Source organism: Odontesthes bonariensis, chromosome 13 (genome assembly GCF_027942865.1).
Source record: "Odontesthes bonariensis isolate fOdoBon6 chromosome 13, fOdoBon6.hap1, whole genome shotgun sequence".
Taxonomy (NCBI): domain Eukaryota; kingdom Metazoa; phylum Chordata; class Actinopteri; order Atheriniformes; family Atherinopsidae; genus Odontesthes; species Odontesthes bonariensis.
Window position 1 is genome coordinate 22,342,703 of NC_134518.1, and position 26,855 is coordinate 22,369,557.

Genomic DNA, 26,855 nt, shown 5'->3' on the forward strand with positions numbered 1-26,855 from the left:
GTACCATTTGCTGGGGGTACCAGCTGTCTGTCGCTAAATGATTTACATTCGAAAGTGTTGTATAATATGGTGTCCAGTGGTGAAATTCATCCATAAATCCTACTAGAAAGGAAAATCGTGTGTGTCCACCGTTGCTCTATTTTAAAACGCGTTCAAACCCCTGACTCAGGGAGCCAACCACCATAAACTAACGTCTCTTTCCTGACTACAGGAAGTTTCCATTTAAAGACACACCGGCCGATCAACCGTGCGAAGAGATCAAATACTTGGTTTTCGAGAAGTTGTGCTATTTTGGATGTGGGTCTTGGGGCTCATACAGCTCCTATTATGTAACTTTAAAGTCCAGTCATTTGTGGTAAGCAGGGCATCTAGTGTGGAAACTGTGAAGTAAACATTATTGTATTGTCTCGAAGATGCATTCGGTCGCCCCCTAGAGGATTATGGTGCAAACATGATTTTTTTTTTTTTTTTTTTTTAAAAAGGTAATTTATTTTATGATTCTCTTCCCAAAGTCAAAAGTGATATCAAGTATCTATGTTTTGTTTTACACGAACTAGGTTATAAGTAGGTTAACGGCATGTAAACTCAATGTGTCATGTTTGTACAGAAAAGCAACAAAGGCTGGTTGTTTAAGTTTAGTAATCATAGTCCATATCCTTTAATTACTCATTGCTAAACTTGCAACCCACAAAATAAGACCAACGTATGAAATTTCACACACATATCGGCTTATATGTATCACTCATACAGCCTGTCAGACAAAACTTGAGCTCTTTTGACATATCCGCCTGGCGGAAACTGACAAAAAAAAAAGGAACAAGCCTTTCTGACAGGGGTGACACAAGTAGCACAGGCAGACACAGCAACACAAACCACAACCCGCCCTGCCAGAGAGAGGTAAAACTGCTGCACATTCTTACAGAAAGCCTGGGAAACTTCTTCAGACATCTGACAGAGGCGCAGGGGTCCCACTGTTTCCATCTCTCAAAGCCTTGAACAGAGGAGACTGACGGTACTGTAATTTAATGTGTGTCTGTGGATGCATGACAGCTTAAGAGAAAGCATGGGGGAGAAGAGAAAGTCAGGGCTGGGACATGTGCAGTATATACGAGGCATCTGTGTTAAATATGTAGCTCACGGGTTATTCATTATATCACATCAGTCTGTTAGATGCAACAGAAGAGGACCAACTTGATTACAGGTCAGAAATTGTGATAAAACATGAAGATAAAAAAAGTTTAGGCCTTCAAACAAATATGGAGGGGTTAGGGTAGGCTATCTTTGCATCGTCACACCAATATGTTCATCGCTCTTTGAGAATACATACACATGGGGCAAAGACACACATTTTATGCTTTACAGTTGTAAGCTTTAAATGGGCTTAAACTTCCACACACAAGCTGGAGGACACTGTATGAGCACTGGATGAGTAACATGCCTTGGGCGGGTCAGAAAGCGGAAGTGTGCGTCCATGGTGATAGTTAATGTCAGAAACAGGAAATGCTCATCATACTGGACATGTCATTCAATGTATACGTGTGCGTGTGCGCTCGTGCTACTCAGCGTCATGTGATATTGAACCATAGATTAAAGTCTTTTTTCCTCACAAAAGATTGGCTCTATTTTTCACATTCAACATCTTAAATGTCATGTGTTGCCATTGCTATAAGGTTCTGTCACTTGTTTGAATCTTTTTGCCCTATTTGCAGTATCTGTAATTCAGCTTTTTACACTTTTATTTGTACATTGTGAAATACAATTACAAATATTAAGATGGTGCAGGGAACATTACTATATATTTCTGTCTGAGATGTCCTGATCTTGATTTGAAAACTTTTGAAGTACAATTTTAGACATATGAACAATTTATTCATGCATTAAAGTGCAAAATAGCTCACATGCACAGTAGTTGTCTAGATAGATAATCACCAAAACACCTTGTGATGCATTTGAACACCTCCTGTGTTGGAAAAACAAATGAAAGTAATCTCTCTTTAACAGCCGATTGTAATTTTTGTTAATCATTTTGTCTTTGTATGAGTTTCCACCTATTTACATTAATTAACACTTAAAGATCATCTGTTGAGCAGCCTCCTTTGAATTAGATGGACAGTGTCACAGAAGCCATCCTCTCTTTCCTCTCTTTCTCTTACCTCATTTAAAAAAACCTGTTGATTCTACTCTGTCAGACCTGTCTCCTGCCTTTCTCCCTTCACATTTTCTTCCTGTCTTTCTTGCAGCATGGCGGCGTGGGACCTGTCAGTAACAGTGGAGGACCTGGGGCCTGATGTCCCGCCTGTAACCATTAGTGTTACCTCTGACCTCCACGTTGGAGGGGTTATCCTCAAGCTGGTGGAAAAGACACGTGGGTCACTCTGTCTGTCTTCAGCTGTCTTGGCCAGTCACACTGCACAAACTAAATATAGTTACACATTCTCATTTTCATGTGCATACAAGAATCTATTTACAGTCATAAATGCGGTAAAACTTCATAGTACAAAACATATTCAGAACTGACGCGTGAGGCGTCAACACATTAACTAGTGTACGGTGTAACACCATTTAAAAACACATTGGGATTCTCATAATATTACCTGACACACTTTTTTTATTCAGTACGTGTAGTTTATTTGAAAGCCAACTCTTATAATGTGGACATCTCCAGACTTTGTTGATCTTGGTCTGTGAAAGGTACGGGAGAATGGACTGATGAAACATCTGCTTAACCCTGAAAAAACACATTGACCCTGACGTGATTTGAACACGCAACCTTCTGATCTGGAGTCAGACGCGCTACCGTTGCGCCACAGAGTCTCATTCTTAAGCCTTGCATGTCCACTACAAACTCTAGGGGCTACCAACTCTTATGAAAGTCTGTACTGTAAATCCTGTGTATTAACACACCAAGCCAACTCCTTGGTGAACTATACAGAATCCCTTTTTAACTTGTGTTGGTGCTGGTGTCACCAATACAGCACAAGAATTTCTTACAGATGAGAATTTCATTTCTGTTTAATTTTCTAACTGACAAACAAATTGTTATGTTATACACACATAATTACAACGGAGGAGTAACAAGCTCAGGCAGAGACTACATGTCTAACAGCTTAACAAAAGTCATGGACAAACACGGTGACCCTGACAGGATGTGAACACACAACCTGCTAATCTGTAATCAGAGACGCTATGATTGCACAAAGAGTCTGGCTAAAATGCTCATCTGAACCACTTATTGTCAGTGTTGGGAATGTTGCTTCTGATATGTGGTAGATTACATGTAACTTGTTACCCCAAGTTAGTTACTTTGTACCCCTGGTGTTCCATAGTACTAGTTACACTGTTGGATTGTAATAAAAATGTTGCTCTTCAAATCCAAAAACATAATGATTACCTTGCTCGAAAAAATGTCTAAGATTGGAAAAAAAAGCTGAAAACTCCTCCACAGACTGTGGATGGTTTCTCAGGTTAGACCATGTCCATACCAGAGTTTTCATATTTACTCTGCAAGTGAACAATCTTTGCTGAACACTATGTTAGAGGTCATTTTAATGTGGGAAAACGTCTTCATTTCATGAAAGTCTTCTCCTTTTACCATTGCCTTTGGGTGGTCACCTGTTAACAGACATGGCAAGGCGAGTAGAGCAATGTATATTCATTTGATTGACCATAATTAGATTTTGCCTGTCAACATGTAGATACAACTTGTTGTGAAACATCCTTCCCTTGATTATCTTGCAGTCAAATGTGTCACTTTCCTTATTCGCCTTGTCTGTTCCTGTATGCTTTATCCAGACTGATACATTCAGATGTAAACACTTTTAAATGATCCTTTTCATTAAAAACTCAATTTCAATTGCATTTTTTTTTTCAGAGCAACTGGTTGCCCATTATTTGTAACCATTCGGCCGCTAGTTGACTCACCACTGTGGTAAATTTAGATCTGTTTCAGAGTAATTAGCGTTAACATGGCTGTTGTCTATGCAGGATTTACTGATTAGCATCAATAACATTACACTGACTATTCTAACCAGCGTGTTTTTAGTTGCCTTTAATCACCTGCTCTGTAGAACAATCTGCACTGAGTGAGAAGTATCTTTTATTTCCTGTGCGTCTCCTCTACAGAACTCAAACGGGATTGGTCCGATCACGCACTGTGGTGGGAACAGAAGCAGCGATGGCTGCTGCGGACAGCCTGGAGTCTGGACAAATACGGGATTCACGCCGACGCCCGGCTGCTTTACATGCCCCAACACAAGCCCCTCAAACTGGGTCTGCCCAATGGCATCACCCTGAGGCTACGGGCCTGCTTCTCCAACCCTGTTTTCCAGACCGTCATGGGCATCTGCAGAATGCTGAGTGAGTTTTCTTTCCTCCTTCCTTCTTTCTTATATCGTTTTTTTTTATCATAAATATATTGTCTTTAGTTTGTTTCTAAAATGTGTTGTAACTATGATAGTGTGTGTAGAATATCACCAACATCTAAATATTTTCCTCAAAGCCTGTATTATGTCTCATTCTCAGTTGTTTTGCTCGTTGTAAGCGCTCACGCTGTATTATATTATAACTGTTCACAATCTAATGAGTCATTCATTTCATTGATATGTTGCACTCTGACTGACAGCAAAACACTGAGATCAATGCCAAAAGATGAGACCACACCATCTGCTTCTTGCTTTCATTTAGTCTATTTTTGGTACTTCTTGATCTCAATTCCTCACCAGAAGTCCCCAGGAGGTGACAGCCGACTGGAAAGGGTTTTAAAAGCATCAGCTGAGAGGAAATAATGAAATGAGCAACTGAAAAGTAGCTCTGAGTGCACTCTGATTTACAGTAAAACCAAATAAATCAAACTGCTTATTTGTGATGAAATAATCAGTTTGATTTTGCAGACAGTATTGCAGCTGTTCTTGCAACATACTGTTTCATTTAGATTTCACGCATTCAAAGAGTCCTTTTGAGTTTTTTAGTAAAGAATTAAAAGTTCTGTGACCTTTCAGTGTCACTCACTACAAGACATTTTATATCCTCTTAACTGTTTACATCTGTGTTTACTGCCTAGCAGCCTTGTTTTCCCTTCCCTTGTCCTCAAAATGTTTGAATTATTTTGGTTACTTCTTCAGCAGCGCGAAACCAAGGAGACATCGCCCATAACAGAACAAAACTGTGACGAACTTTTAGTCAAGCAGCAACGATTGTGATACTGCCACTGATGGTTATAAGGAGTTCCCATAATCATGGGTTGGGTGGGGTTGATGATGTGTCACTATGACATATTACATTGGCACCGATAGTCTTAGAGGAAGGCGAGGCATATTGACCCTGATGGGATTTGAACACACAGCCTTCTGATCTGATCTGAACAAACATTTAAGGGCAAATGCAACATTGCTTTTCATGACTGTCAGCTACGAGAGTGGACAGAATTCACACTACAATTGTTACATGTGTAATTGTACAGTGTGATTATTGTGTACAAAACTCTTTCACCAGCCAGCTTCTACTTTTTTGGCGACCCCACGGTTCATTTGCTCACTTGGCTGTGTGAGGAACATGTATGATTCATCAGGTTACTTTTGTTTCGCACCACCCATGAGACTCACAATCTTTGTAAGCAGTCAAGCAGCGGTACGGGAGAATGGACTGATGAAACATCTGCTAAACCCTGAAAAACACATTGACCCTGACGTGATTTGAACACGCAACCTTCTGATCTGGAGTCAGACGCGCTACCGTTGCGCCACAGAGTCTACTGGAAGTGGAGCCATGGTAAAATTGTGATGGTTAGACAACCGGTGCAGAGATTTAAAAAACAAACAAAAAAAAGCTGTCATTGGTGCCATATTGGCTTTTCACAGGGACACAAAGTCTGGACACGCAGAGTAGAGGGGTTACTGCAATGTGGGGGTTTGTGACAGGACTTTAATGTGGATCATAACAACTGCGTGCTACTGAGCTCATCTCTGGTCAGCTGTGGAAAAAAGAGTCACTTGTAAATCTAAACTCTTGCTAAATATAGTGTTCTCATGCAAACATCGGTTGTAGGGGGGTCAACTATCTTGTGAATCAGAAGTCACCCATAAAGCTGTGTAACATTATGAACATAATGGTCGGTGGTCCTGGTTATTCATTAGTTACTGTAGTGGCAATTGTTTGTCACATCAAACATCCTTTGAATAGTGCCACTACTGGACTGGGGTTGGGTTTCGTACACAGGCAAAGAAAAGAAGTCCAATGTCCAATACCTGAAACTGCGTTTTGAAGGTTTATTTTCCAGTTGGTAAGCAAATGATAGAGGTACAACATTCCTTTGTTCTCTGCTGCTTCTCCTACTCTGGTAAAAAAAACATAGCTCCACCCCAATCCATGCTGGTCCAATACCAGTCCCTATATTTATAGGGAATGGACCCACAGTTATTCTGCCCAACTTAAAACAAAGAAACAAAAAACAAACAATTATTAATCTTCAAATAAACTCTGTAAGTAACCCCCCAAAATATAAAGTAACCCAAGAATAAATATAAACAAAATTCAAAATAAAGAAAGATAAGGAATAAATAGCTCCAACAGTTACAATTACAAGTAATTACACAATCAATTCAACTAAAAATGACCTAAAAAGCAGATTATATTTCAAATTACAATAATAAGATTACGCAGCCAATATTCATTATTAAGACAGTAATTTTGCATGACAGTAACCACATATGGACTACAGAAAGTCCAACCATTGACACTGCCCTGATCAAGCTAGAAAGACCAAGCTAAAAGATCTTTTTAAACTCAAGTTTCATCATTAACACTTAAACAACGTGACACTCACATGACTTGAATACACACCCTTCAGATCTGGGGGTCAGACACACTATCATTGCACCACAGAACCTTCTATGAAGCTCTAACTGTTCTTTAAAATCATTAACGGGGCGAGTGTATGAATCAGAACAAGGTCAAATTGCGGTGGCAAGATGACTGGTGCAGAGAATCTAAAAAAAAAGAAGATGGATTTGTGAACTTAGGTCATGGGTGCCAAAGGTTCACTGATGCAGGGGAAGTGAAGGGGATTGTCATAGATTAACCAAGAGTGGAACGACTCATAGAAATCAGCTCTATAGTGCTACTACAGGGTTGAAAATCTCTGAAAAAAAGGTGTTCGTGTAAAGGAAAGTTCAACATGTCAACTTTCAATCTTCATTGACATGTTTTATTGATTGGTGGGCAGTGGTTATATTGCAGGTAATTTGCTCATATAGCTTGTTTCAAGAAGTCATCATGACATTTAGGACAATTGGACAGTTGAGTGAGCTAACTGTGTGAAAATTCTTGCATATAAACATCTTGACATTGTTGACAAAACTCAGTTGGGACACAGTGACATTTAAACCGGAGAGATGGGAAGTTAGAATTTCTTTCATTAAACGATATAGCCAAATAATGTAAGCCGCAGAAGGTCCAATGACCCTGATATGATTTAAACACACACCCTTCTGTCCCAGTATGTACTGCTGCTCATTACCTCTACATATTTCTGTTTGTTTGCATCAAAGCTGAGACAGCCTTCATTTTATCGAATGTATTAAATTTGAATCCATTTTCTCTCTGATACAGACATCCGTCGCCCTGAGGAGCTCTCCCTCCTTCGTCCTGTGGAGGAGAAGAAGAAGAAAAAAGATAAAGATTTGACAGAGGAAATATACGACCTGACCGAGGTGCCCCTCTCCTCGGGTACACTCATCACATTTTTATTTTCACTGATAGTGTGATGTGCACATGTGATAGCTTGGAGAGAAAAATATGTGAATGATTGAAACTTTCGCAAAAGGTTTTAAAACGTTTTGGAACGCCAGATCACAGATTTCCTTCACTGTTAGAGTTTCATCTGTTTTTTTTGTTTATTTTTACTTTAACTCACTGTTTTCCTGGGACGACTGTTGTATCTTTGGTTAGAGGAATGCTAGACATATGCTGCAATGCTGTAACCACAGTAACAGTCACAACATTTAACTGTAACCCTCTTTCTCCAACTTCCTCTGCAGTGTCCCGGCCCTGTCTGTATAACGGCATGCCGGCTCACTTTCTCGACTCATCGCAGATGGAGGACATCTACAAAATGCTGTCAGTATCTCAACCCCCCCCCGCCCCTGAGGCCATAGCCAAGATGTACCGCCCAGCCAGTGTGGTGGACAAGGCTCACATCAACGGCAGGTATGCCTGCAATGCTGAACCTAATGTCTGACAGCTTCACAGCAAGGAGCTGACCGACAGATTATCCAGTTTATAAGGGTGCAGGATGTTTAACTAACAAGGCTTCACTTAATCAAGCCACAATCTAAGCGATAAACATTTGGTGATACAGCACAATTATCTGTTTTTATGAACCGATCCTGAACTCTACATCTGTAGCGGTAGCTCAATTATAGATGGCAGCTAAATGAGAGATCTAGATTTGAATCTACGTCACCTAATGTGCATGTTAGCTGATAGAGACACTACTAAAATACCACTGCCTATAGCTATACAATTGGAGCTATTTGAAGGGCTTTTAGGCACAGCGGTGCACACTGAAGCACTGTCACTTCAGATTAAGGGAGCACTCTCAAAAGCTGTTAAGAAAAAAGAGCTTTGGTTTCCCACTACGTGGCCTCTCCCTCTTCATCTCTCCCAAGTTTAAGTTCAAAGCTACTTTAAAGCTAAAGTGTTCCCAAATCATCCCTAACGTGAAAGTATGTACAATATGATAGTGTGCAGTAAATAGTTGGAAAACATTTCCTATGTGAATGCATCTCTACAATTGATTGAGGTCTGAAATGAGATGTCATAAATATCATCTTTTATTTAGTGTTTATCCTCTCCAAACACATAGTGATACATTAAAGCTACATATAAAATTGTAATCACATACCTATGTCTTTCCCTGTCAGGTGGTTGGACTCATCACGTTGTCTTATGCAGCAGGGCATTCAAGAAAATGACCGTCTTTGGCTTCGCTTCAAGTACTTTGCCTCCTATGATATAGACCCCAAGGTGTGTGTATTTGTGTGTCTATGCTGTTTTTATACAGCGTACATACAGTGTGTTTAGGTTTTTTTAATGCATTTGGCATCCCATCCCTTCTCTAAACTCATCCTTCACTTTCCTGTTGATCTCTGGCTCTGCAGTATGATGTTGTGCGTCTGACGCAGCTGTATGAGCAGGCACGCTGGGCCATCCTGCTGGAGGATATCGACTGCACCGAGGAGGAGATGATGCTGTTTGGAGCTCTGCAGGTAGAAGCTACAGCTGCCGAAGGGGGGTGGGGGTATATATATTTCGATATGGGAAGTGGGCATTTCTCGCCTGAAATTCTTAAATGTCAAAGAATACAGAAACTGTATGTACGTATGGTAAAAGGTACTGAGTGAAGACAATGATAAGTGTCCAATGTTAAGCAGAGTCTGTGTTCAGATTGAACTTTAACTCTGTTCTAAATGAATAGAATAAAGCTCCCGATTTGAGCCTCATTCAAAACTGTAAAAACTGCTTCACACATGACAAAATAACTGAAAATATAAGTATGTCATGGCAACTAGAAGGTTTTTTTTCTGCTTTTCTTCAAGGTTGACAATAATGATGTATTTTACAAGTACAGTACAGGCAGCGTATAAGCAGCTCACTCTTTGGCTTTAGATCTACACATGATGTCAGTACTTTTAGCTTTATTTTATCCAACAGTTTACATAGCTTTTTAAAATTTCTTGAAACGCAGAGCATAGTTAAAAGCCAGCATCTCTCCTGTGTCGTGTTTGAACTCATACAGTACCACATCAGTAAGGTGTCTGAGTCGGAGCCTCAGATGGCGAGCTCCAGTGCAGCGATGGATGACCTGGAGTCCGCCCTTCAGTGCCTGGAGGTCAAGATGGAGGGAGAGAGTAGCTCTGCATCTGAACTGCTGGTCAGACAGATTTTACTGACTTACATGGGAGCAGAATGTACCTGAAAGTATCGTTTAAGATTTCGAAATCTGGCAGAAGATTTCTCAAAGTTTAGTTTTATTTTCAATAGGTTATTAATGTTTGAGAACTTAAAGTGTTTGTGTGTTCGTACTTTAGTATTCACCATGCAAAGATTATATAAAGCATTTAATATGACATCAAGAGTCTTTTATTCAATAATAAAATGTCTTTATCCAGGAAAATATGACCGCACCGGAACTCAATGACTATTTGAAGATATTTAGGTAAGAGTTTCGGTAAAATTTCTGGAAAGAAAAGAATAACTATATGTAGCCTATCTATGTATGTTTTATACATGTATATACATACATGTGTGTGTGTGATTGTTCAGTTGTTCATTTCAGTTTATGTGAATTGATAACATCAACAGGAAAGTGTTTTGGAGAAACTGAACAATATGATTGTTCTTTAGGCCCAAGAGGCTGACTTTGAAGGGCTACAAGCAGTACTGGTTCAAGTTCCAGGATACCTCCATTTCTTATTTCAAGAGCAAAGAGGAGAGTATCGGAGAGCCCATTCAACAGATTAACCTCAAAGGTACTAAATCCATTGTTGTATTAGTTTTTTCCCACAATCATCATTATCTTTTCTTGCTTTGTCACCGACAGAACTTTGAGTTTGTATGGCTTTGCTGCCTTTTCAAGGATGATATTGCTACTTACCCCATACGACAGTATAATGTAACGCTTAATAGGAAACCTCATCACGCACAAACACAGAACTTTCCATATTTGACACAAAGGGGGAAAGTTAAAGTCTGTTTTCCTGTGAAAAGTTAATGGGGTCAGTAGTAATCCGAGTACTAAAAAGTTCCACTTCAGACCTCTTTTTCAAAAAATTAAAAGGCTAAAAATATGAGTTGTACCTCAGGGGACTCTGCCTGTATCACAAGAGCTAATCCATAAATGTCAAATTTCAGTTGTGAATGTCCCTTTGATTTTGGTGCTGTTCACAGGCTGTGAGGTGGCTCCAGATGTTAACGTGGCAGCACAGAAGTTCCTTATCAAACTCCTGATACCAGCACCAGAAGGCATGAATGAGGTCTATCTGCGCTGTGAGAATGTGAGGACACACACAAAACTTCTCATCTCTGTGTGCGACATCCTGTTGTTTTCACCACCTTTATCTTGGTCTCATCATCTCAGCTCTGCCCACAGTCACACCTGTCTATCGTTCTTTCCCTCTGTGGTTTGTGTGTGCAGGAGCAGCAATATGCTCAGTGGATGGCGGGATGCCGGCTGGCCTCCAAAGGTAAAAGTCTTGCAGACAGCAGTTTCCAGAGCGAGATCCAAAGTATCCGTTCGTTCCTGGCTATGCAAAAGTCAAACTCCGGTTCCAATGGCAACGCAGATGCCAGCAACGAAAGCATCAATCCTCACAGTCTGGTATCGCCACGCTACCAAAAGAAGTATAAGCCCAAACAGGTATTTGTGCATCAAAAAAGAGCATTTTCTCATCCTATATACTGTGTTTGACACTTGGCAGTGGCACACTTTACCAGCTGAAATTAATTCATTTGAAGTCCAAGCAGTACATGGATTTTGTGTGAATGAGCTAATTGAACAGCTAAGCACCTTCCCACAGTTTGTTTTCAAGGCAGCAAAAATGTAATTACGTCTGACATTTTCCCTGTGCCTGCTCCTCCAGCTGACCCCTCGTATCCTGGACGCGTACCAGAACGTGGCTCAGCTCTCCCTGACAGATGGTGTGATGCGCTTCCTGCAGATCTGGCAGGCCCTGCCAGACTTTGGGCTGTCATACGTTGTTGTCAGGTTCAGTTTTTTTGTTTACAGTCAAGCTTCCAGGAATCGATTCAGTCTCCGTGAGCATATCAAATCTTAAATTCAGTGTAGAACAGTTGTTATGAAGCACTGACATTTAATTCCCCTTACACTTAGCCGATAAATGTGTAATGGATGATGTGCATATTTCAACACAGTTGGTGGCAGCGAGTGTGTAAAAAAAAATCTCAGGTCATGTGTTAAGCCACACAACTCTTGTGAATAGTTCATACTGTGGAAGCTTTCTCTTTTAGACAGTTGAATACAGTTTTTTTTATGTTTCTGGACACTGAAAACTGATTTTTTTTTTGCCCTTAGGTTTAAGGGTAGTCGGAAAGACGAGGTCCTGGGCATAGCCCCCAACCGCCTGATCCGTATTGACCTGGGTGTGGGTGACGTGGTCAAGACCTGGCGCTACAACAACATGAAGCAGTGGAACGTCAACTGGGACATACGGCAGGTCAGACTCATTCGGTGCTTTGGTTTTCACAGTGAAAACAGTTAACATGTTGATGAATTATCTCATGACAAGTCATGGGGTTTCTCCTTGCAAGAGTGTAAACTGCCTTAGCCCTGAACAATGGATTTGACTGAGCATTGATCTGCTGGGTGATTGTAAATTGACTTTATCATTGTAAAGCACACATATTTTTCATTCCCTAAATTAAGCTATCTCTTTAACTAATGTTTGGCTCTTTGTCTTCTTTGTCTGTGTTTCTGACTCATCCAGGTAGCCATAGAGTTTGAGGGGAACGTGAACATTGCCTTCAGCTGTATAACTGCTGACTGCAAAATCGTTCACGAGTTTATCGGAGGCTACATCTTCATGTCAACCCGCAGTCGTGAGAAGAGTGACACGCTCAATGAGGAGCTCTTCCATAAGCTGACTGGAGGCCATGAAGCTCTTTAAGACTGAAACACACAAAAACAAAAACTTCACAGGCCATCACATTTTCTGTGTGTCTCACGACTGGAAAGTGACAAAGGATTTTAAGTTAAACAACGAGAACAAAACAGTGACGATAAAAATAAGATATTCTGTTTATTGTACGTTTATTGAAACGCAGTTCTTCAGTCCATCTAGGTTTGGATCATGTATTCGTTATCCACACACATTGTTATCCGTAAGTTACTTCTGTGATTAGCAGATGTAACACGTTCAGACAGGTGAAGCCTCCAGTGGTTCTCATGCTGTTTTCCTCCTCCCTTTATAATGGACTGCTGCTGGGACAAACTGCAGGCCGTCTGGTCAAGGATCAGCAGGCTTGACAATCAATCTCACAGAAAAGTAAAAATCAACACCTGAATCAGCCAGACGCAACTATTTTAAACTCACAAGAATTGTGGTCAATGTTGCTCAGAATGGAAAAGCTTTGCATTGTGAAGAGTTGGGGACTCACCGTCGCTAGAATTATTTTTGTATCAATAGCAACATTTTAAAGCTGTCATATCATCACAAATGAGAAATAAAAATGAAAGCCAGTATGAAATATTTACAAAAAAAAAATTAAGAATAAAAGATGTATGCAAAAAAAAAATTAATAAAACAAACTGTATTTCATGTTTTGCTTTTATTTCCTCACTCATGCTTTGTGTGAGTGTGTTTGTGTGCTTCTATATCTCACAAGAAGCTGTTAAGGCTGTCCGTGAAACCACAGTGTCTGCATCCTCTGATTTCCCAAACTTAGTCAAGTGACTAACCGCACAGAGCATATCTTTATCCTTTATTTGCACACTTGGCTGTTAAAATATCTCGGTCAAAGTTCACCACAGTCAACGTGGCACCGACAACATTGTAAAGGAAAAAATAACTTCATGTCACCATACAGTAAACTGGTTGAAGAATATGAAAATAAATAAACGCTACGTCTCCTTCCCATCCTGTTTAATAATAACAGAGTTTCCCAGTCTAATCCCATACTGGTTCATACTAAGCTGAAGGCCTGATCAAATCGCTTGACCAGGATGTTGCTGCAAAACACGTGTTACCAAGGGAACAAATAAAATGCGACCATCAGGCCGCTATTGGAAGCAGCTGTGGTGATAAATCAGTCTATGACCAATGACAGAAGGACATCCCCTGCAGTGGTTACTGCAGCGGCAGCATGCTCCCTGAAACACAGAAGGGACAACAGTGAGCGAGTAAATATTGGACCTCAATCCGTGTTTCTTCAGATGGAAATTGGTGCATTAGTGTTTTGGTTTTTCTTACTTGTAGGTCTTAATCTGATGGCTCGGATGAAGTATTTAGGGAGAATTTTCCCCTCAGCATCACCAGCTGTCAGCAACACGCCATTCTCTGACCAGAAGAACTCAATACCGTCTGTCCAAGTCAGATACACACATAAAACACTTGTAAGATATTGATTTCTACACATACTGGGTGGATGTAGAGTATTGGAGTGCAGCCATTAGTGGGTAATCTTACCAGCGAGTGCTTTGGGGACATCAATAAACACAGCGAGATCACAGTTTTTTCTCATGCCTGGTGGAAAAAGAGATAACACAGTTAAAGTGCTCTAAAATGCTCAGCTGGGAAGTTACTTTTTTCAGACTTAAACACAAAGCATACCGCTGATGACGCCGTCTTCCCCTGGCAGTCCTGATGCCAGGTGGATGTGAGTCCTCTTCATGCGGCTCAGGCCCTGCTGCTGGATGGAGCTCCAGTTGTGGAGGTAAGAGCCATGAACAGCCTCAGCAGGGCAGTCTGGAGCACCAGCCAGGACCGGTTTCAGCTCCAGATCCATGACCTGACCACAGGAAGAAAACCAGGATTAACAGAGAACTTTAGATGGGGATATCCTGAAGTGTTTCTGATTAAATTAGGGTATATAAAGGCTTGTTTAACCTGCTATCTCTGATAAATGATTTGGTTTGCTGCTTTGTTATAGTGATTAGACATACACAGCCTTCCCCAATATGATTCCCCTGCGTCTCTTTCTTCCAACACCAATTACACTTTAAAACTTTAAAGCACTTTGAAAGTATCAAAACTATACTTTTTTCCAATTTTGGAAAATGTTCTGTTGCAGTTATTAGGACTAAGTTAAACAACATGCAGTGCATTTTGGCATCTGGCATCCCACAGTGTTAATTTCATATGTAACATGACTTTTATCCAAATCAAATAGAAGCTGATCCACATTAATGACTTCTGGCTCTTTTTTTTTTTTTAAATTTGCCAGGTGTCAGCGTCTCTGACTGTTCGCTGTTTTGCCCACCTGCACTGAATGACCCTGATTGGCTCGAATCTGCAGACGGCCGTCCTCCGGGTGGGAACAGAGCCTAAAGCGCTGTTTGTCATTTGTGGCTACGACTCTCTCAACGTCTTGTAATGTGTACGAGCGGAACTGTGGGTGTGCCAGGAGATCGTCCACAAACAGGAAGCCATCTGTGGGGACGAGAGCTGTTACAGCTATGGTCACATTTTTGTGGTTGTTTTCCCCTCATGTACAGTCGTGTGAAAAACAAAGCGCACTCTTTTTCAGTTCCACCGTATTATAAATCAAAATATAATAAGAACTCATTCGATCCTTCGGGTCTTAAAATTAGAGTCAAACAAGAAGAACAACATCCAGAGACAAATTAAACTGAGCCAAAATGCAGAAGCAGTGTATGATAAAGCTAAGTCCACCCTCACGGATTCCATAGGAGTTAGAAGGGTGCACTTGAATAATTGGTCATCAGCAACTGTGAACACTTCTATAAAAGCAAAAGGTATGTCCTTTTGCTGGTCTGAAGTATTTGCATGTCAACAGAGTGCCAAAGGGGAAAGACATCAGCAATGATCTTACAGAAGCAAGTGTCGCTGCCCATCGACCTCGGATGGTTACAACCCATCATTCTACAGTGAGAAAGATTATTCACAAGTGGAAAACATTAAAGACAGTTGTCAATCTTCCTAGGAGTGGACATCTCAACAAGGCCACCCCAAGGTCAGCTGGTGCACTGCTCAGATACAAAAAATTTAATTAGAAAAAAGACTGAACAAGGGGCTGTGGTGGTTAGAACTGTCGCCTCACAGCAAGAGGGCCTTTCTGTGTGGAGTTTGCATGTTCTCCCCATGTATACATGGGTTCTCTCCGGGAACTCCAGCTTCCTCCTACCGTCCAAAAACATGCATGTTAGGTTAGTTGGTGACTCTAAACTGACCCTAAGAGTGAGTATGAGCGTGAATGGTTGTGTGTGCGACCCATCAAGGATGTACCCTGCCTCTCGGCTGGCAGGAGAAAGCTTATTCCCTCTAAAAAGAACATGGCAGCAAACAAGGTTTGAACAAACCACAATGTCCTTTGGACATACTAGACCAAAATGGTGATGCTTGGTCATGCTGCACAGCACTATTTTTGGAAAAACAAACCCAGCAAATCATACCAACTGTCAAGCACAGAGGTGGATGGGTTATGATTTGGGCTTGTTTTGCAGCCACAGGACCTGGACACCTTTCAGTCACCATGAACTCCTCTGTACACCAAAGTATTCTAAAGACAAATGTGAGGCCATCTGTCTGACAGCTAAAGCTTGTCAGACAGATGGCCTCGACTGAAACTGGGTCATCAACAGGACAAAGATCCCAAACACAGTAGCAAATCTACAACAGAATGTCTGCAAAAGAAAAGAATCAAGGTGTTGCAATGGTCCAGTCAAAGTCCAGACCTCAACCTGATTAAAAAGCTGTGGTGGGAGGAGGAGCTGTGTATAAACAAATGCTTGCAAACTTCAAACTCAATTAATGCTAAAAATGGTTTTACTAGCTGTTTACTCATGGGGTGTGCTTTGTTTTTCACACACTCTGCCTCTGCATTTTGGCCTTGTTTCTGTTAAAAAAAAAAAAATGAAGTCATGTGATCAAGTTAAGTGTTGTTGTTCATCTGAGGTTGTACTTAACTAATTCTAAGGTAAGGAACGTTTTTTTTATTGTCTTTATATGCAAAACATAAGAACTAAGAGACAGTATATATTTATTTCATTTTCAAGTTATTTGCATAAAGTAAAAACCCAAGAAATAAGAAAAAAATAATATGGCCGTCACATTTTAATGTACCCTATTTACAGTATTACCTTCTGTTATATCTGTTTGAATCAGGCTTAGATGGGGGCGTGGGGTTGCTTAAAATTAATTCAACACTCCAGGTCCACTCTTGCAGTCAAAGTTGTGTAAGAGAAGGTTACAGTCAATTCATTTCCAAATTACCCGGGCTAGATTTGAGCAGCTCACCTGTACCCATTTCAAGGCCCATCTGGTTGGCTCCATGACGTAGTGCATAAGACATGGTTTTAGACAGACGGACATCTCTGTCCTGCTGGTGATAAGGCATCACTTGAAACACAAACACTCAAACTCATCTCTAATCATAGCGCGGGTTTAAATATAGTACCAGGACTTTTCAATGTCAAACCACTTATGCTTTCTGACAGCCAATCTCGAGGTGTCACGACTCAAAAATCCGTAATCTAACTAAATGAGACCATTGTCCCTATCAGTGGGGTTACATTCTCACCTGTCCATCACGATTTCCTCTCTTTTCTCTTCCTCTTCTCCCTCTTCCTCCCCCTCTGGCACTGTCCATTTACAGGCAATTCAATTCAAAACCTTATTCTGCAGCTTTTGAAAGGAGTTATACATCAAATATAATGTAATTCTATTTCACCCTCTATGGTTTTATCGATGGTGCACAAACCAGATTTCAATATTCTAATGTTAATAAGCATTACACGATACTTTTATGGTGCGTTGACTCAAGTAAACAAACGTGCAGTTCGCTCACACTTCCTGTCTCTTCCTCCAATCCGCTGGTAGGTGGCAGTGTGGCTAACGGGGATCCGGTACACTGTCACTACAGAGGAAAAGCTGCATCTGTTGAAAACACACAAACAGCGGTCCGACGGGCTGCAGGTAAGAAAATATTCTGCACATTCATTAAAAATATGGGGCATTCTAAGTTGAAAGAGGTGGCTTCTGTAAATCACAACCCATCCCTGTAGATACAGCTCCTAAACTGCACCTATGGGAGCTCCGGGTGCTGGAATCCAACTCAGAAGCTGAGCTGTTAGCTAACTAGTGTTAGCATCTTTGAGCTAAGGCTCATTGGTATCCTTTCTGGATATATGGAACAGATTGCGTGTGTGTGTGTGTTTTTTTTTATTTTTTATGCCATGCTTTTTGTCATTTATTTTTTCTTACCTGTATGTACTGCTTTGTTTGTATTTGGCATTACGATATAAGGTTCGTCTCCTGTGCGAACGCAGTTCCAGCAGAAAGACGAATTCAGGCTGGTCACCATGGAGACGCTACGTGGATTACGTTAAAGCGTGACGGCAGTTAAAAGACTCAACTGTCAGGAAAGAGCCTCAAAGAAGGAAACACGCCATACTCTCCGTACGTTTTTATTTGTTTGTTTGATTTATTTAGTAATATTTTGATAATGGTTTTTCAAAATTAGTTCTTCTTCTTCTTCCACTTTTTTTTATTTGATAAGCGGTGTTTGAATATATTTTTGGAGTTAATTTTACATTAATTTTTCAAAACGAAGAATAAGCTAAGAGCTAGTTGATATTTTAAAAAGAAAAACTTTACATCTCTAATTCAACATTCCTCACTGGTGGAAAATAACTTTTTGTAAAACTGTAATTTCCTAGTTAAGCTTTTCTAAGTATAACACAAATACATTAAGTGACTTGTAATACATTTATACCTATAAGGAATTTATTTTAGCATTTCCCAACAGTTTAGGCCTAGTCAGCATCATTGTAGCTGTTTTTTTTTATTATCATTCTGTGTCTGAATGAAGCCTCTGCATGTCGATAACCACAGTTGATACGTTTTTGTCTCCTCCATTTCCCAGATGATGGAGTTTCCCCAACATTCCCAGCAGCTGCTTTCAGCTCTGCGGTCCCAGCGCCAGCGGGGCTTCCTCTGTGACTGCTCTGTCCTGGTGGGCTCGTCCCGTTTCCTGGCACACCGCGCTGTTTTGGCCTCATGCTCGCCTTTCTTCCACATGTTCTATTCAGACTCTCCGGGGGGAAACACCACTACTAGCTCTGTCACGCTTGACAGTGACATTGTCACATCTGCTGCATTTGGCTTGCTCTTGGATTTTGTCTATGAGGGAGTGCTGCAGCTGGACAAGTCTCCTCCAGTGGAGGACATATTGGCAGCTGCAAGCTTTCTTCACATGAACGAGGTGGTGAGAGTGTGCAAGAAGCGGCTGCAGAGACGAGGGCCCCTGGCTGAGGCAGACAGCACACGCTCTGATGAGAGCGGCGGGTTGAGGAAGGGATCAGAGACGGGGACAGAGGATGACAGTGGAGCTGAGCCCATAGTGGCAATGGCTGCAGATCACTCAAATCCAATCACTATAACAGTGCCACTGTTGTCAGTATCCCAAGTGGCAGAGAGGAATCAGGTGGAGTCTGTGAAGTCTGAGCAGAGGACTGGTGGGAGTTCATCAGAGGCACGAGTACAGACTCCTCTGAGCCCTGACCTCGCTGATACCACCCAGCCAGGCATGGACATCCCTCCTCTGACCCCAGGTGGAGAGCTGTTGCAGGGGCTCATTGCAAGCCAGTCTACCCAGACCTCTGGAGGTCACACCAGGTTGGGCAGTAGGGGTCAGGGAGAAGGATCAGCTCTCTGCAGTCCCTGTAGCACCACTGAGATGTACAGGTATGGGTCTGGTGTTGAATCCTAGATGATTTTAATCAGACAAAAAAAAAAAAGTCTATTATTTTACAGTACACAGATTTGTAATTTGGGGTTTATGTTAAACGTGTTGGCATCCTGAAATTCAGAATCTGATCAACGTTCCAAAAAGATAGAAAACTTTCTTAAAGCTGCCGTCGGCAACTTTTTTTTTTGTCATATTAGCTTGAACTGTCATGGGATTCTGGAAGCAGAATATTAAATAGGCTGTTTAGGAAAAATCCCGAAATCTGTAGCTCCCTCTGAAGCCTGTAATCGTGCTTACAAAAATCGAGCGCTCCCGGCTGTTTTTAACCAATCACGTTAGGTTTATTATTTATCTATTATCTGAGCAGAACAGTCACCAACCACGTCTTCCATGCTGAGCGTGAGTCTGCCCCCAGCTTGTGTGCGCGCACACTGGTGTGAACTCACGTGCACAAACTCGTCCACAGAGGGGGGGGGGGGGGCCTGAAAGTTGTATCAGTTCGAATTTTCCGACTTTAGACTCGGAATTTTGAAAACCTGCCGACGGCAGCTTTAAAGCTCAAAGTAGAATCGAAGACATAAAAACAGTAGTAATAAGAAACTCTATTCAAGGTATTTGTAAGTACAATAAATAATGGTGAAGATTAGCACAGTGTAATAGTTGTATAACATTGTAGTGGTGGTTTATCTATAATTTAACCCAGCACTGCATTATATTTGGCTACTACTGCACAATTTCCTCAACATAAATGCAGTCTTTTGAGAAAAATGTTTTGTTAAATGTAGGTATTTTTCCAGGTTATATTCACTGCCTTTTTTTTTGGCCATTACCATTTTGTCAATTCTTTGTTTATTTTATTTCAACACTGTATATCATGCTTACAACATTATTACTTAAATCCTGTAATGTTAAACGATGACCAAGTCACCTGCCATCCAGGTTCATTTTTTTGCACAAAATTGAATGTAAAGTAAATTCTGATTTCCCACATTCATCATAGAAAGAGATAATGGTCAGTATTTACATGTAAAGATAAAGGGAATCTCACTGAGGCATTACAGTGTATGTATTAGGTAAATCCATATAGTGACGGACATTCTTATTGTTGTAACTGAGGGACTGTTTTTCTATTATTCCCCAGCCACAGCAGTAGCCAGCAGCCTTCCTCATCTTCCTCCTCCTCCCAGGTCCCACTGAGCCAGGCTGGTGGTCGCTCGGTCGTTGCCTTTAGCCAGTCAGAATCCCGCATCTTCACCAGCGCACAGCTAGATGAAAACCGACTGCCACGGGACAACTCTGTTGGGGATCACTCAGAGACTGACCGGAGAGATGCACCGGGCAGAGGACAGCAGATGGTCATGTTGATCCAAGCACCAGCTCTGACCTCAAAGTTCCAGACAAACCCAAGACACTCAGCACTCCAGCGTGCACCTCCCCAAATCCAAATTCACAGCGCTGTATCACTCCAGCGGCAGAGCTCGGACTTCCACCATGCTGCTCAGGCCCAAACTCTTCAAGCCCCTCCGGAGGACATTGGAGCTCCACCCACCACTAGAAAAGAAAGATCTCACCCTCTTGTAGATAAAGTGAGGACAGGCAAGGATGGAGAGGATGTGAAAGTCAAAGTGGAGGCCATTGTTATTTCTGATGAGGAGACAGAGGAGGAGAAAGAGGAAAGCAGGGACGGAGAACTGGTGATGGAAGTGGAAGATGAGTTTGAAGATGACATCCAGGAAGAGGAGATGAGGAGCCCTCAGTTTCTCCCCTCCCATCCACAGGGCCTCTTACAAATCAACTCCCATTCAGGTGACTACTCCTTCCCCCTCTCTCCCTCTTCCTCCTCCTCTGGTGCCGGACCTTCCTCCCAGGACACTACAACCTTTACCGCTTCCCTCATCACTCCGTCCACATCTCAGCAGCATTCAGACGCTCCTACCTACTTTCAGGACCTCCAGGACTCTATGGGGAGCTTTGTGGAGGATGTCCCAACATGCGGGGTCTGCGGAAAGACTTTCTCATGCACCTACACTCTAAGGCGTCACGCCATCGTGCACACTCGTGAACGCCCTTATGAGTGTCGCTACTGCTACCGGAGCTACACACAATCGGGAGACTTGTACCGACACATTCGCAAAGCTCATGATCACACCCTACCGGCCAAACGCAGTAAGGCAGACACGGAGCCTTCCCTGCCACCCCAGCCTCCACCGCCTGCTCTTAGCTAACAAACACGCTTAGTATTTCTATACTCAAACACGCATACACAAACATAAACCTACGATCCCAGCTCTGGTTTTATAATCCTAATTCAGAAAAGGTAAGAATGGTAAAGGAAAATGGAAGTTTTCTGGCTCTTATTTCATTGCAGAGAACATGGACCCAAACTGTTTCATGTTTTTGGCTTATCAACATTTCTTTTTTTTTTTTTACTACATGTCCTTTTTTGCATTTCAGGGCAGCAACTCGTTCCCCAAAAGCTGGGAGCATTGTAATCTATCCATTCACCTGCACAACAGTTGAGGTGTTCTAGCATTGAGGATAGGAAGCATTTTAGCTGTTCTTCCTGTTGTCACTTCTGAAGCAACAGAACGGTGAATTTAGGCCAGTCCAAAGGCACTGATTCAACCCCAGAACATCACAGGGCCTGGCTTCGGGACTTGTTGGTGAGACCAGTCTGGATGGAGCTTTTCATGTTTGATACGGGGTTAAAGTTGTTCATTTCTTCCTGTAAAGGTCTTTAACGTTGATTGTTCTGACCGCAGTAAACACTTCCACTGTGTGGTGGTTATAATATCTGATGGCCCTGAGGTTGACACCGCTCCAGGCCAGGGTTAGTGCTGTGCTTGTTTTTGCACAGTAAAGCAATTACAACAATTACAACGTTTTAAAACATTCCAGTAGTTTTCTCAAATAACTGAAGATCTTCAGCCCATCTTTGCTCTCCTCAGCGTTTCATGGATACTGCTTTTACTGTTTTCTGTTTTTGTAGTCACGTGTTGACGTTACCCGTTTAAAATACGTTGTTGGGGGGTTGATGAGGTTGTTGTTTACCTCATCACAAGCCCTAAATTGCTCTTATGCCAACATTTTAATGTTTAAAAAAAACAGATGTATAAGACCAAACATGCAATGTTTCTGGGTTTATCCCGTCTGCAATGAAATGAGTCGTTTATCTGGAAACCTAACTCAAGTTCTTAATGAATCTAAAAGAAATTGTCAGGAAAAAGCAAAAAGGTCACAATCGCCAAGACATTTTTAAGATTTTATTAGTTTCCTTCATCCACTTGTTCAAAAGAATATTCAATGCATAACAATTAAAAACCAATGGAACCAGAACAAATTCCCCTTTATGGAACCTTTAAATAATTTGTTTTTTTTTTTTTTCTTTAAGATGTGTAAATAAAGTGAGATTATTTGGATATTTAAATCCCATCAGACTTAACTGAAATAGGACTAAAGAAAAGTTCCAATTTGATTGATTTGTACATATATGATCATTATATTGATCCCAGACGTTCATTCCTTCTCTCCAGCAGTTTTGGAGCTCCTTCGATCAAATTTAATTTTCTTAAATTTAATCAAAAATGATTCTGATTGTATTTATTCAATAATGGTTTGTTTTGGGGATATAAACACTACCCAAATGGACCTAACAGTTACCTTATTAGTCGCATACTTAAAGTAATAAGTGATGCTGTATGACTGACAAAACTGTTTAACCAAATTACTAAGAAGCCCTGCTTTCCACTACCACCTTTTAACTCACTTTGTTACTAAAACCATTCTGTTCTCGGTGTCTCAATAGATTTTTTTATTTATTTTTTTAAATCTGTAATTGTTGTCTCACCTGCATAAATACTGTTTTTTTCTATTCTTCTGAGGAGCTTTGTCGCAGGAGTAAACGCCGTCACAGTGAAATCCTTCTCATTTTTTTTAAACTAACTCGCTTAATGTTGATGTGTGACTGGAGTCTCCGAGAACCATAAACCTGATAAACAGAATTAAGTGTTGAATTGAATTGGAATCAGCACCCGTGCTATTTACTGTGCTACTCTTTGTTATATGTAGGAGGTATGTCACACTAGGCTTGCAGTTTTCAAACATATTCGTCACGACTGAACATTTTTACAACACAGAATGATTCAGAAGCTGTAATACTCGACAGAGATGGTTTGTTACGTGTACTGGAGTAAGGGGGGTGCTATTGTGCCTAAATTCCCTCAGTTTTCATCTGTACAGCTGTGTTTGCAGTGTGACTGTGTGCCAGCACAGTCTGATTACAGTGGCGTTGTGTTGTCTTGTGATTTACAGGATGAAACAAACAGAGCTGCTTTCTCAGACACACCTTCCATTTCTTCATTTATAATCAACTGGTGCCATTTTATAACTTTCAGCAGAAGCTTTTCCGCCTTCAGATTTGGTGCATAGAGTATATTTGGCGTGCCAAATGGTCATCTGGACCTTGTTTTCTCTTCTACATTCCTCCCGTTGTCCTCAGCCCAGTGAAAAGTCTCACATGAGGAAAAAGTGGCAGCTGAGTGAATGTCTCAAATGAGCAAAGATCTTTCATGTTGTGTCTTTAGAGAACAAGACAATCTTTTAGTGTTAAGTTGGGTCCTCGTTGTGCTTGTGCTGCACTAACTTTTGATTTTGCTGGATGTTTTACTTATGTTGACGTTCTCCATCAGGTATTCTGGGCTAACTTTAAAATTGTTGTTGACCTTCCGTCCCTCGTTGCCTGGTAGCATAGCAGATGAAGTGAGAGGCAGCAGTGTATGAGTTAATGTTTCCCTGTGGCCTGTCCCTCTGGGGGTTTAACACAACAGTTCAAGCAAATTTAAACACGTGCAGTTTTCTGCCTTTTCTTTAACTGTCTAAATGTAAACTTTGTGCCTGAATGACTGTTTGACACTCTGGAATTTACTTCTTCTGCACTATTTTACATGTTTGGGACACTTTCTGTACAGTGACGTGTGTTGCTTAAACTGGATACTCGTGAGGGATATTAAGTGACTATATAGACAGCGTTCTGGTTGCCGGTGTTCCAAATCTAAATGTTACCTTGTGAATAAACACTGTCCAGTGGAAACATGTAAATGTGGTCGTGTTTCAGTAAATCACACGATACTCTTTCAGCTGTCAGTATTTTTTTTTTTATTTGTAATTTATGTACAAAAGAACATATACAAAAATCTAAACGTTTATATTGTATCTTATTGCTAGTCAACAGTAACACAGCTTAACAGGTTCATAATTCTCAATCCTTTTCACTTTTGCAGTTGGGTTTCACTTGTAACATGCTGACGATTACACTGATGACTCCTCAAGGTTTTGTCAGTCTTTTTCAATCTTCAATTGGTCCGTGGATCTGTGAAAGAGACCAAACATCAGCACCTACTTAGAAATCTCTCCACCCCGACGTGGTATTTTGAACAAGTTCTACTTTAATGAAGTACTGTTGTCGAATATATAAATTTTTGTCAGTTACGAAAGCATTTTCTCAGATGAAAGGAAACAATAAAACAGTGCCTCCAAACTGCAAATCTAACATGTGGCATGTTGAAGATACAAGCCATGCCGACGTGTCAGAATACAACAAACACTGATACACTGAGAAGCTGCTGTTGTAACAATTTAGCATAAAAACATTTCATAACAAAGAGCAATGTTTTAATTTGTATTACTATCAAAATAAAGGTGATTCGGGGCCTTATTTCACCTGAAAGTCTGAACAAAGGTTCATGTTTTTTTTTTATTATATTGTAGAAGTTTAATCTTGTCAGGTTTGGTTTCAAGGTAATTATGTGAGAGGACAAATTAAACTTTATATGACAAACCTACTTACTGCCATCATCTACACAAGCTGTATCTAAACTTGCCACCGACTGGTTTATATGTGGGCGTGCATTTGATACTGGCTTTAAATTTGACTCCTATCACCCTTTGAATTAATGAAGATGAATGAGCGCAGAACATTTTATGATGGCATCACACTGAAACTTGACACTCTTTCTCTCTCTTCTCACCAAAAACATACCCGGTAACTGTTGAAAGTTGGTTCCTGTCGACTTTTGTACGACGTTGTAAGAAAATATTTCAGTTAAAAAAAGTTGTCTCCCCCTCTCTACATGTGCTACTGTGGCTAATTTTTCCGTTCACTTCTTCGACAGCCTGCCAGAAGAAAAGTTCAAAGAAATGTTTTCAACCCAGAAGCAAAAAAAAAAAAAAAAAAAAAACTACATTTCAATTTGTCACAGACTGATACCGGCTCATTTCATGAGTACAGGAAAGGTTTCAATCCTGCTGTTTTTGTTCAGTTCAAAGCTAAGAAGTTAAGTGTGACTGGGCATTCAATGTCAGAAACTTATTAAAGAAAAAAACATCAAATACAACTTTGAATTTCTAGGAGAAGCACATTGGTCTCGTCTTTGAACAAACCATCCTTCTGATGTCACGTCTAAAAGTTACTCACTGCGTCAGCCAGCTCAGGCCAACCCATCGCCATCACCACAGTATCATCTGAATTTGGAGGAGTCTCCAGATTCCAATAGGTCAGCTTGTCAAACACAGATGATACCCTCACTGTCCTGTCCTGGAGATACATACATGTGCATTAGCAACATAATAGACACAGTGACAAAATTCTCTCCAACTGTATATGTGATTGTATGCCTCATACAGACAGTGCTTTGCCTTATGTATGAATGACCCAAAGTGTTGGTCAGGTTTTGTATCATGACAGATAAGTTCAGCTGCGTTTACCTCTTGATCAGAGCTGGGCTTGTTGATCTCTTTTAGCACCAAGCCTGTGTAGCCTTCCGGACAGCTGATCTCCTGCCCCTTTAGCTCTCGTCCTCTGAATGACACCGTCTTCTCTGCAATTCAAATCAAATCAAACTTCATTTATATAGCACTTTTCATACAAAAAAGCAGCACAAAGTGCTTTACATAATAAAAGCAATAATGAAATCAATTCATGCATAAACTCATACACAACATCACACCGACAACCACACTGCACACATAAACTAGCAAACATAGAAGCTGGTTAATATTTTATTACCACAATTGGAGATCGCTTGTGTCAAAGGTAAAGTTTGAGAGGATGCACATGTACTCTATTACATGTACCTTGCTTGTGATCTTTTGTGGTAGCAGTGAAGTATTGTGAGACTTGGGCTGGACCGTTGTGCTCAATCTCACAGGGCATGAGGTGGACAGGCGCTCGCTTTGCCTGTCCCACCGAAGACGCCTGAAGATGAGTAACACTGGTGTTGCAGGACATCCTGTAGCTGGAAGATATCAGAATCAGGAAAAACTTTATTTAGGTGAGGTGAGGACACAAAAAATTACTCTCTTGCGTTAAACCAAAATTTCGTTTATCCTGCACAGCAAATTCAGCTTCTTTTTTTTTT

The 26,855-nt window shown here is 40.9% G+C and overlaps 4 protein-coding genes and 2 non-coding genes across 8 annotated transcripts; 2 read left to right on the forward strand and 4 right to left on the reverse strand.

The window, feature by feature from the left end:
* The first annotated feature begins 857 nt into the window (after positions 1–857).
* On the forward strand, positions 858–13,331 carry fermt3b (FERM domain containing kindlin 3b). Its single transcript, XM_075481573.1, has 15 exons — positions 858–1,012; positions 2,241–2,365; positions 4,123–4,356; positions 7,606–7,722; positions 8,034–8,202; positions 8,919–9,021; positions 9,156–9,263; positions 9,794–9,928; positions 10,167–10,213; positions 10,402–10,526; positions 10,945–11,051; positions 11,192–11,413; positions 11,637–11,761; positions 12,089–12,230; positions 12,501–13,331. The coding sequence occupies exons 2-15, from the start codon at positions 2,242–2,244 to the stop codon at positions 12,678–12,680; spliced, it is 1,938 nt and encodes a 645-aa protein (XP_075337688.1). The 5' UTR covers positions 858–1,012; position 2,241; the 3' UTR covers positions 12,681–13,331.
* On the reverse strand, positions 2,743–2,814 carry trnaw-cca (transfer RNA tryptophan (anticodon CCA)). The gene has a single exon. It is a non-coding gene; the product is annotated as a tRNA-Trp (tRNA).
* On the reverse strand, positions 5,676–5,747 carry trnaw-cca (transfer RNA tryptophan (anticodon CCA)). Its single transcript has one exon. It is a non-coding gene; the product is annotated as a tRNA-Trp (tRNA).
* On the reverse strand, positions 12,800–18,062 carry trpt1 (tRNA phosphotransferase 1). 2 transcript variants are annotated; one of them, XM_075481577.1, is made up of 9 exons: positions 17,955–18,062; positions 17,539–17,627; positions 17,272–17,375; positions 16,989–17,073; positions 14,992–15,161; positions 14,343–14,520; positions 14,199–14,255; positions 13,983–14,093; positions 12,800–13,882 (listed from the first exon to the last, which is right to left on the reverse strand). In XM_075481577.1, the coding sequence occupies exons 3-9, from the start codon at positions 17,338–17,340 to the stop codon at positions 13,860–13,862; spliced, it is 693 nt and encodes a 230-aa protein (XP_075337692.1). In that variant the 5' UTR covers positions 17,341–17,375; positions 17,539–17,627; positions 17,955–18,062; the 3' UTR covers positions 12,800–13,859. The 2 variants fall into 2 exon arrangements, with proteins under 2 accessions (XP_075337692.1, XP_075337693.1); XM_075481578.1 differs by having other exon boundaries at positions 16,989–17,070; positions 17,272–17,627.
* zbtb3 (zinc finger and BTB domain containing 3) lies at positions 17,593–25,166 on the forward strand. Of its 2 annotated transcripts, none has more exons than XM_075481574.1 (4): positions 17,593–17,666; positions 17,997–18,149; positions 18,616–19,436; positions 20,582–25,166. In XM_075481574.1, the coding sequence occupies exons 3-4, from the start codon at positions 18,616–18,618 to the stop codon at positions 21,663–21,665; spliced, it is 1,905 nt and encodes a 634-aa protein (XP_075337689.1). In that variant the 5' UTR covers positions 17,593–17,666; positions 17,997–18,149; the 3' UTR covers positions 21,666–25,166. The 2 variants fall into 2 exon arrangements, with proteins under 2 accessions (XP_075337689.1, XP_075337690.1); XM_075481575.1 differs by having other exon boundaries at positions 17,608–17,666; positions 17,756–18,149.
* Positions 24,558–26,728, reverse strand: rnaseh2c (ribonuclease H2, subunit C). The gene is made up of 4 exons (XM_075481579.1): positions 26,572–26,728; positions 26,203–26,315; positions 25,913–26,032; positions 24,558–24,808 (listed from the first exon to the last, which is right to left on the reverse strand). Exons 1-4 carry the CDS (start codon positions 26,723–26,725, stop codon positions 24,785–24,787), a joined length of 411 nt encoding a protein of 136 aa, XP_075337694.1. The 5' UTR covers positions 26,726–26,728; the 3' UTR covers positions 24,558–24,784.
* Positions 26,729–26,855: the final 127 nt, after the last annotated feature.

Bases quoted from the DNA above. Each gene is read 5' to 3' on its own strand.
- zbtb3 (XM_075481574.1), top strand. From the start codon at position 18,616: ATGATGGAGTTTCCCCAACATTCCCAGCAGCTGCTTTCAGCTCTGCGG. The intron at 19,437-20,581 runs GTATGGGTCTGG...ATTATTCCCCAG, and splicing joins AGCACCACTGAGATGTACAG to CCACAGCAGTAGCCAGCAGC.
- rnaseh2c (XM_075481579.1), bottom strand. From the start codon at position 26,725: ATGTCCTGCAACACCAGTGTTACTCATCTTCAGGCGTCTTCGGTGGGA. The intron at 26,316-26,571 runs GTACATGTAATA...TTTGAATTGCAG, and splicing joins CACAAAAGATCACAAGCAAG to AGAAGACGGTGTCATTCAGA. The intron at 26,033-26,202 runs GTAAACGCAGCT...ATGTATCTCCAG, and splicing joins AGCCCAGCTCTGATCAAGAG to GACAGGACAGTGAGGGTATC.
- fermt3b (XM_075481573.1), top strand. From the start codon at position 2,242: ATGGCGGCGTGGGACCTGTCAGTAACAGTGGAGGACCTGGGGCCTGAT. The intron at 10,527-10,944 runs GTACTAAATCCA...TGCTGTTCACAG, and splicing joins TCAACAGATTAACCTCAAAG to GCTGTGAGGTGGCTCCAGAT. The intron at 12,231-12,500 runs GTCAGACTCATT...TGACTCATCCAG, and splicing joins TCAACTGGGACATACGGCAG to GTAGCCATAGAGTTTGAGGG.
- trpt1 (XM_075481577.1), bottom strand. From the start codon at position 17,340: ATGGACAGTGCCAGAGGGGGAGGAAGAGGGAGAAGAGGAAGAGAAAAG. The intron at 14,521-14,991 runs GTGGGCAAAACA...TCCTGTGGTCAG, and splicing joins ATCAGGGTCATTCAGTGCAG to GTCATGGATCTGGAGCTGAA. The intron at 13,883-13,982 runs GTAAGAAAAACC...TCTGTGTTTCAG, and splicing joins CATCAGATTAAGACCTACAA to GGAGCATGCTGCCGCTGCAG.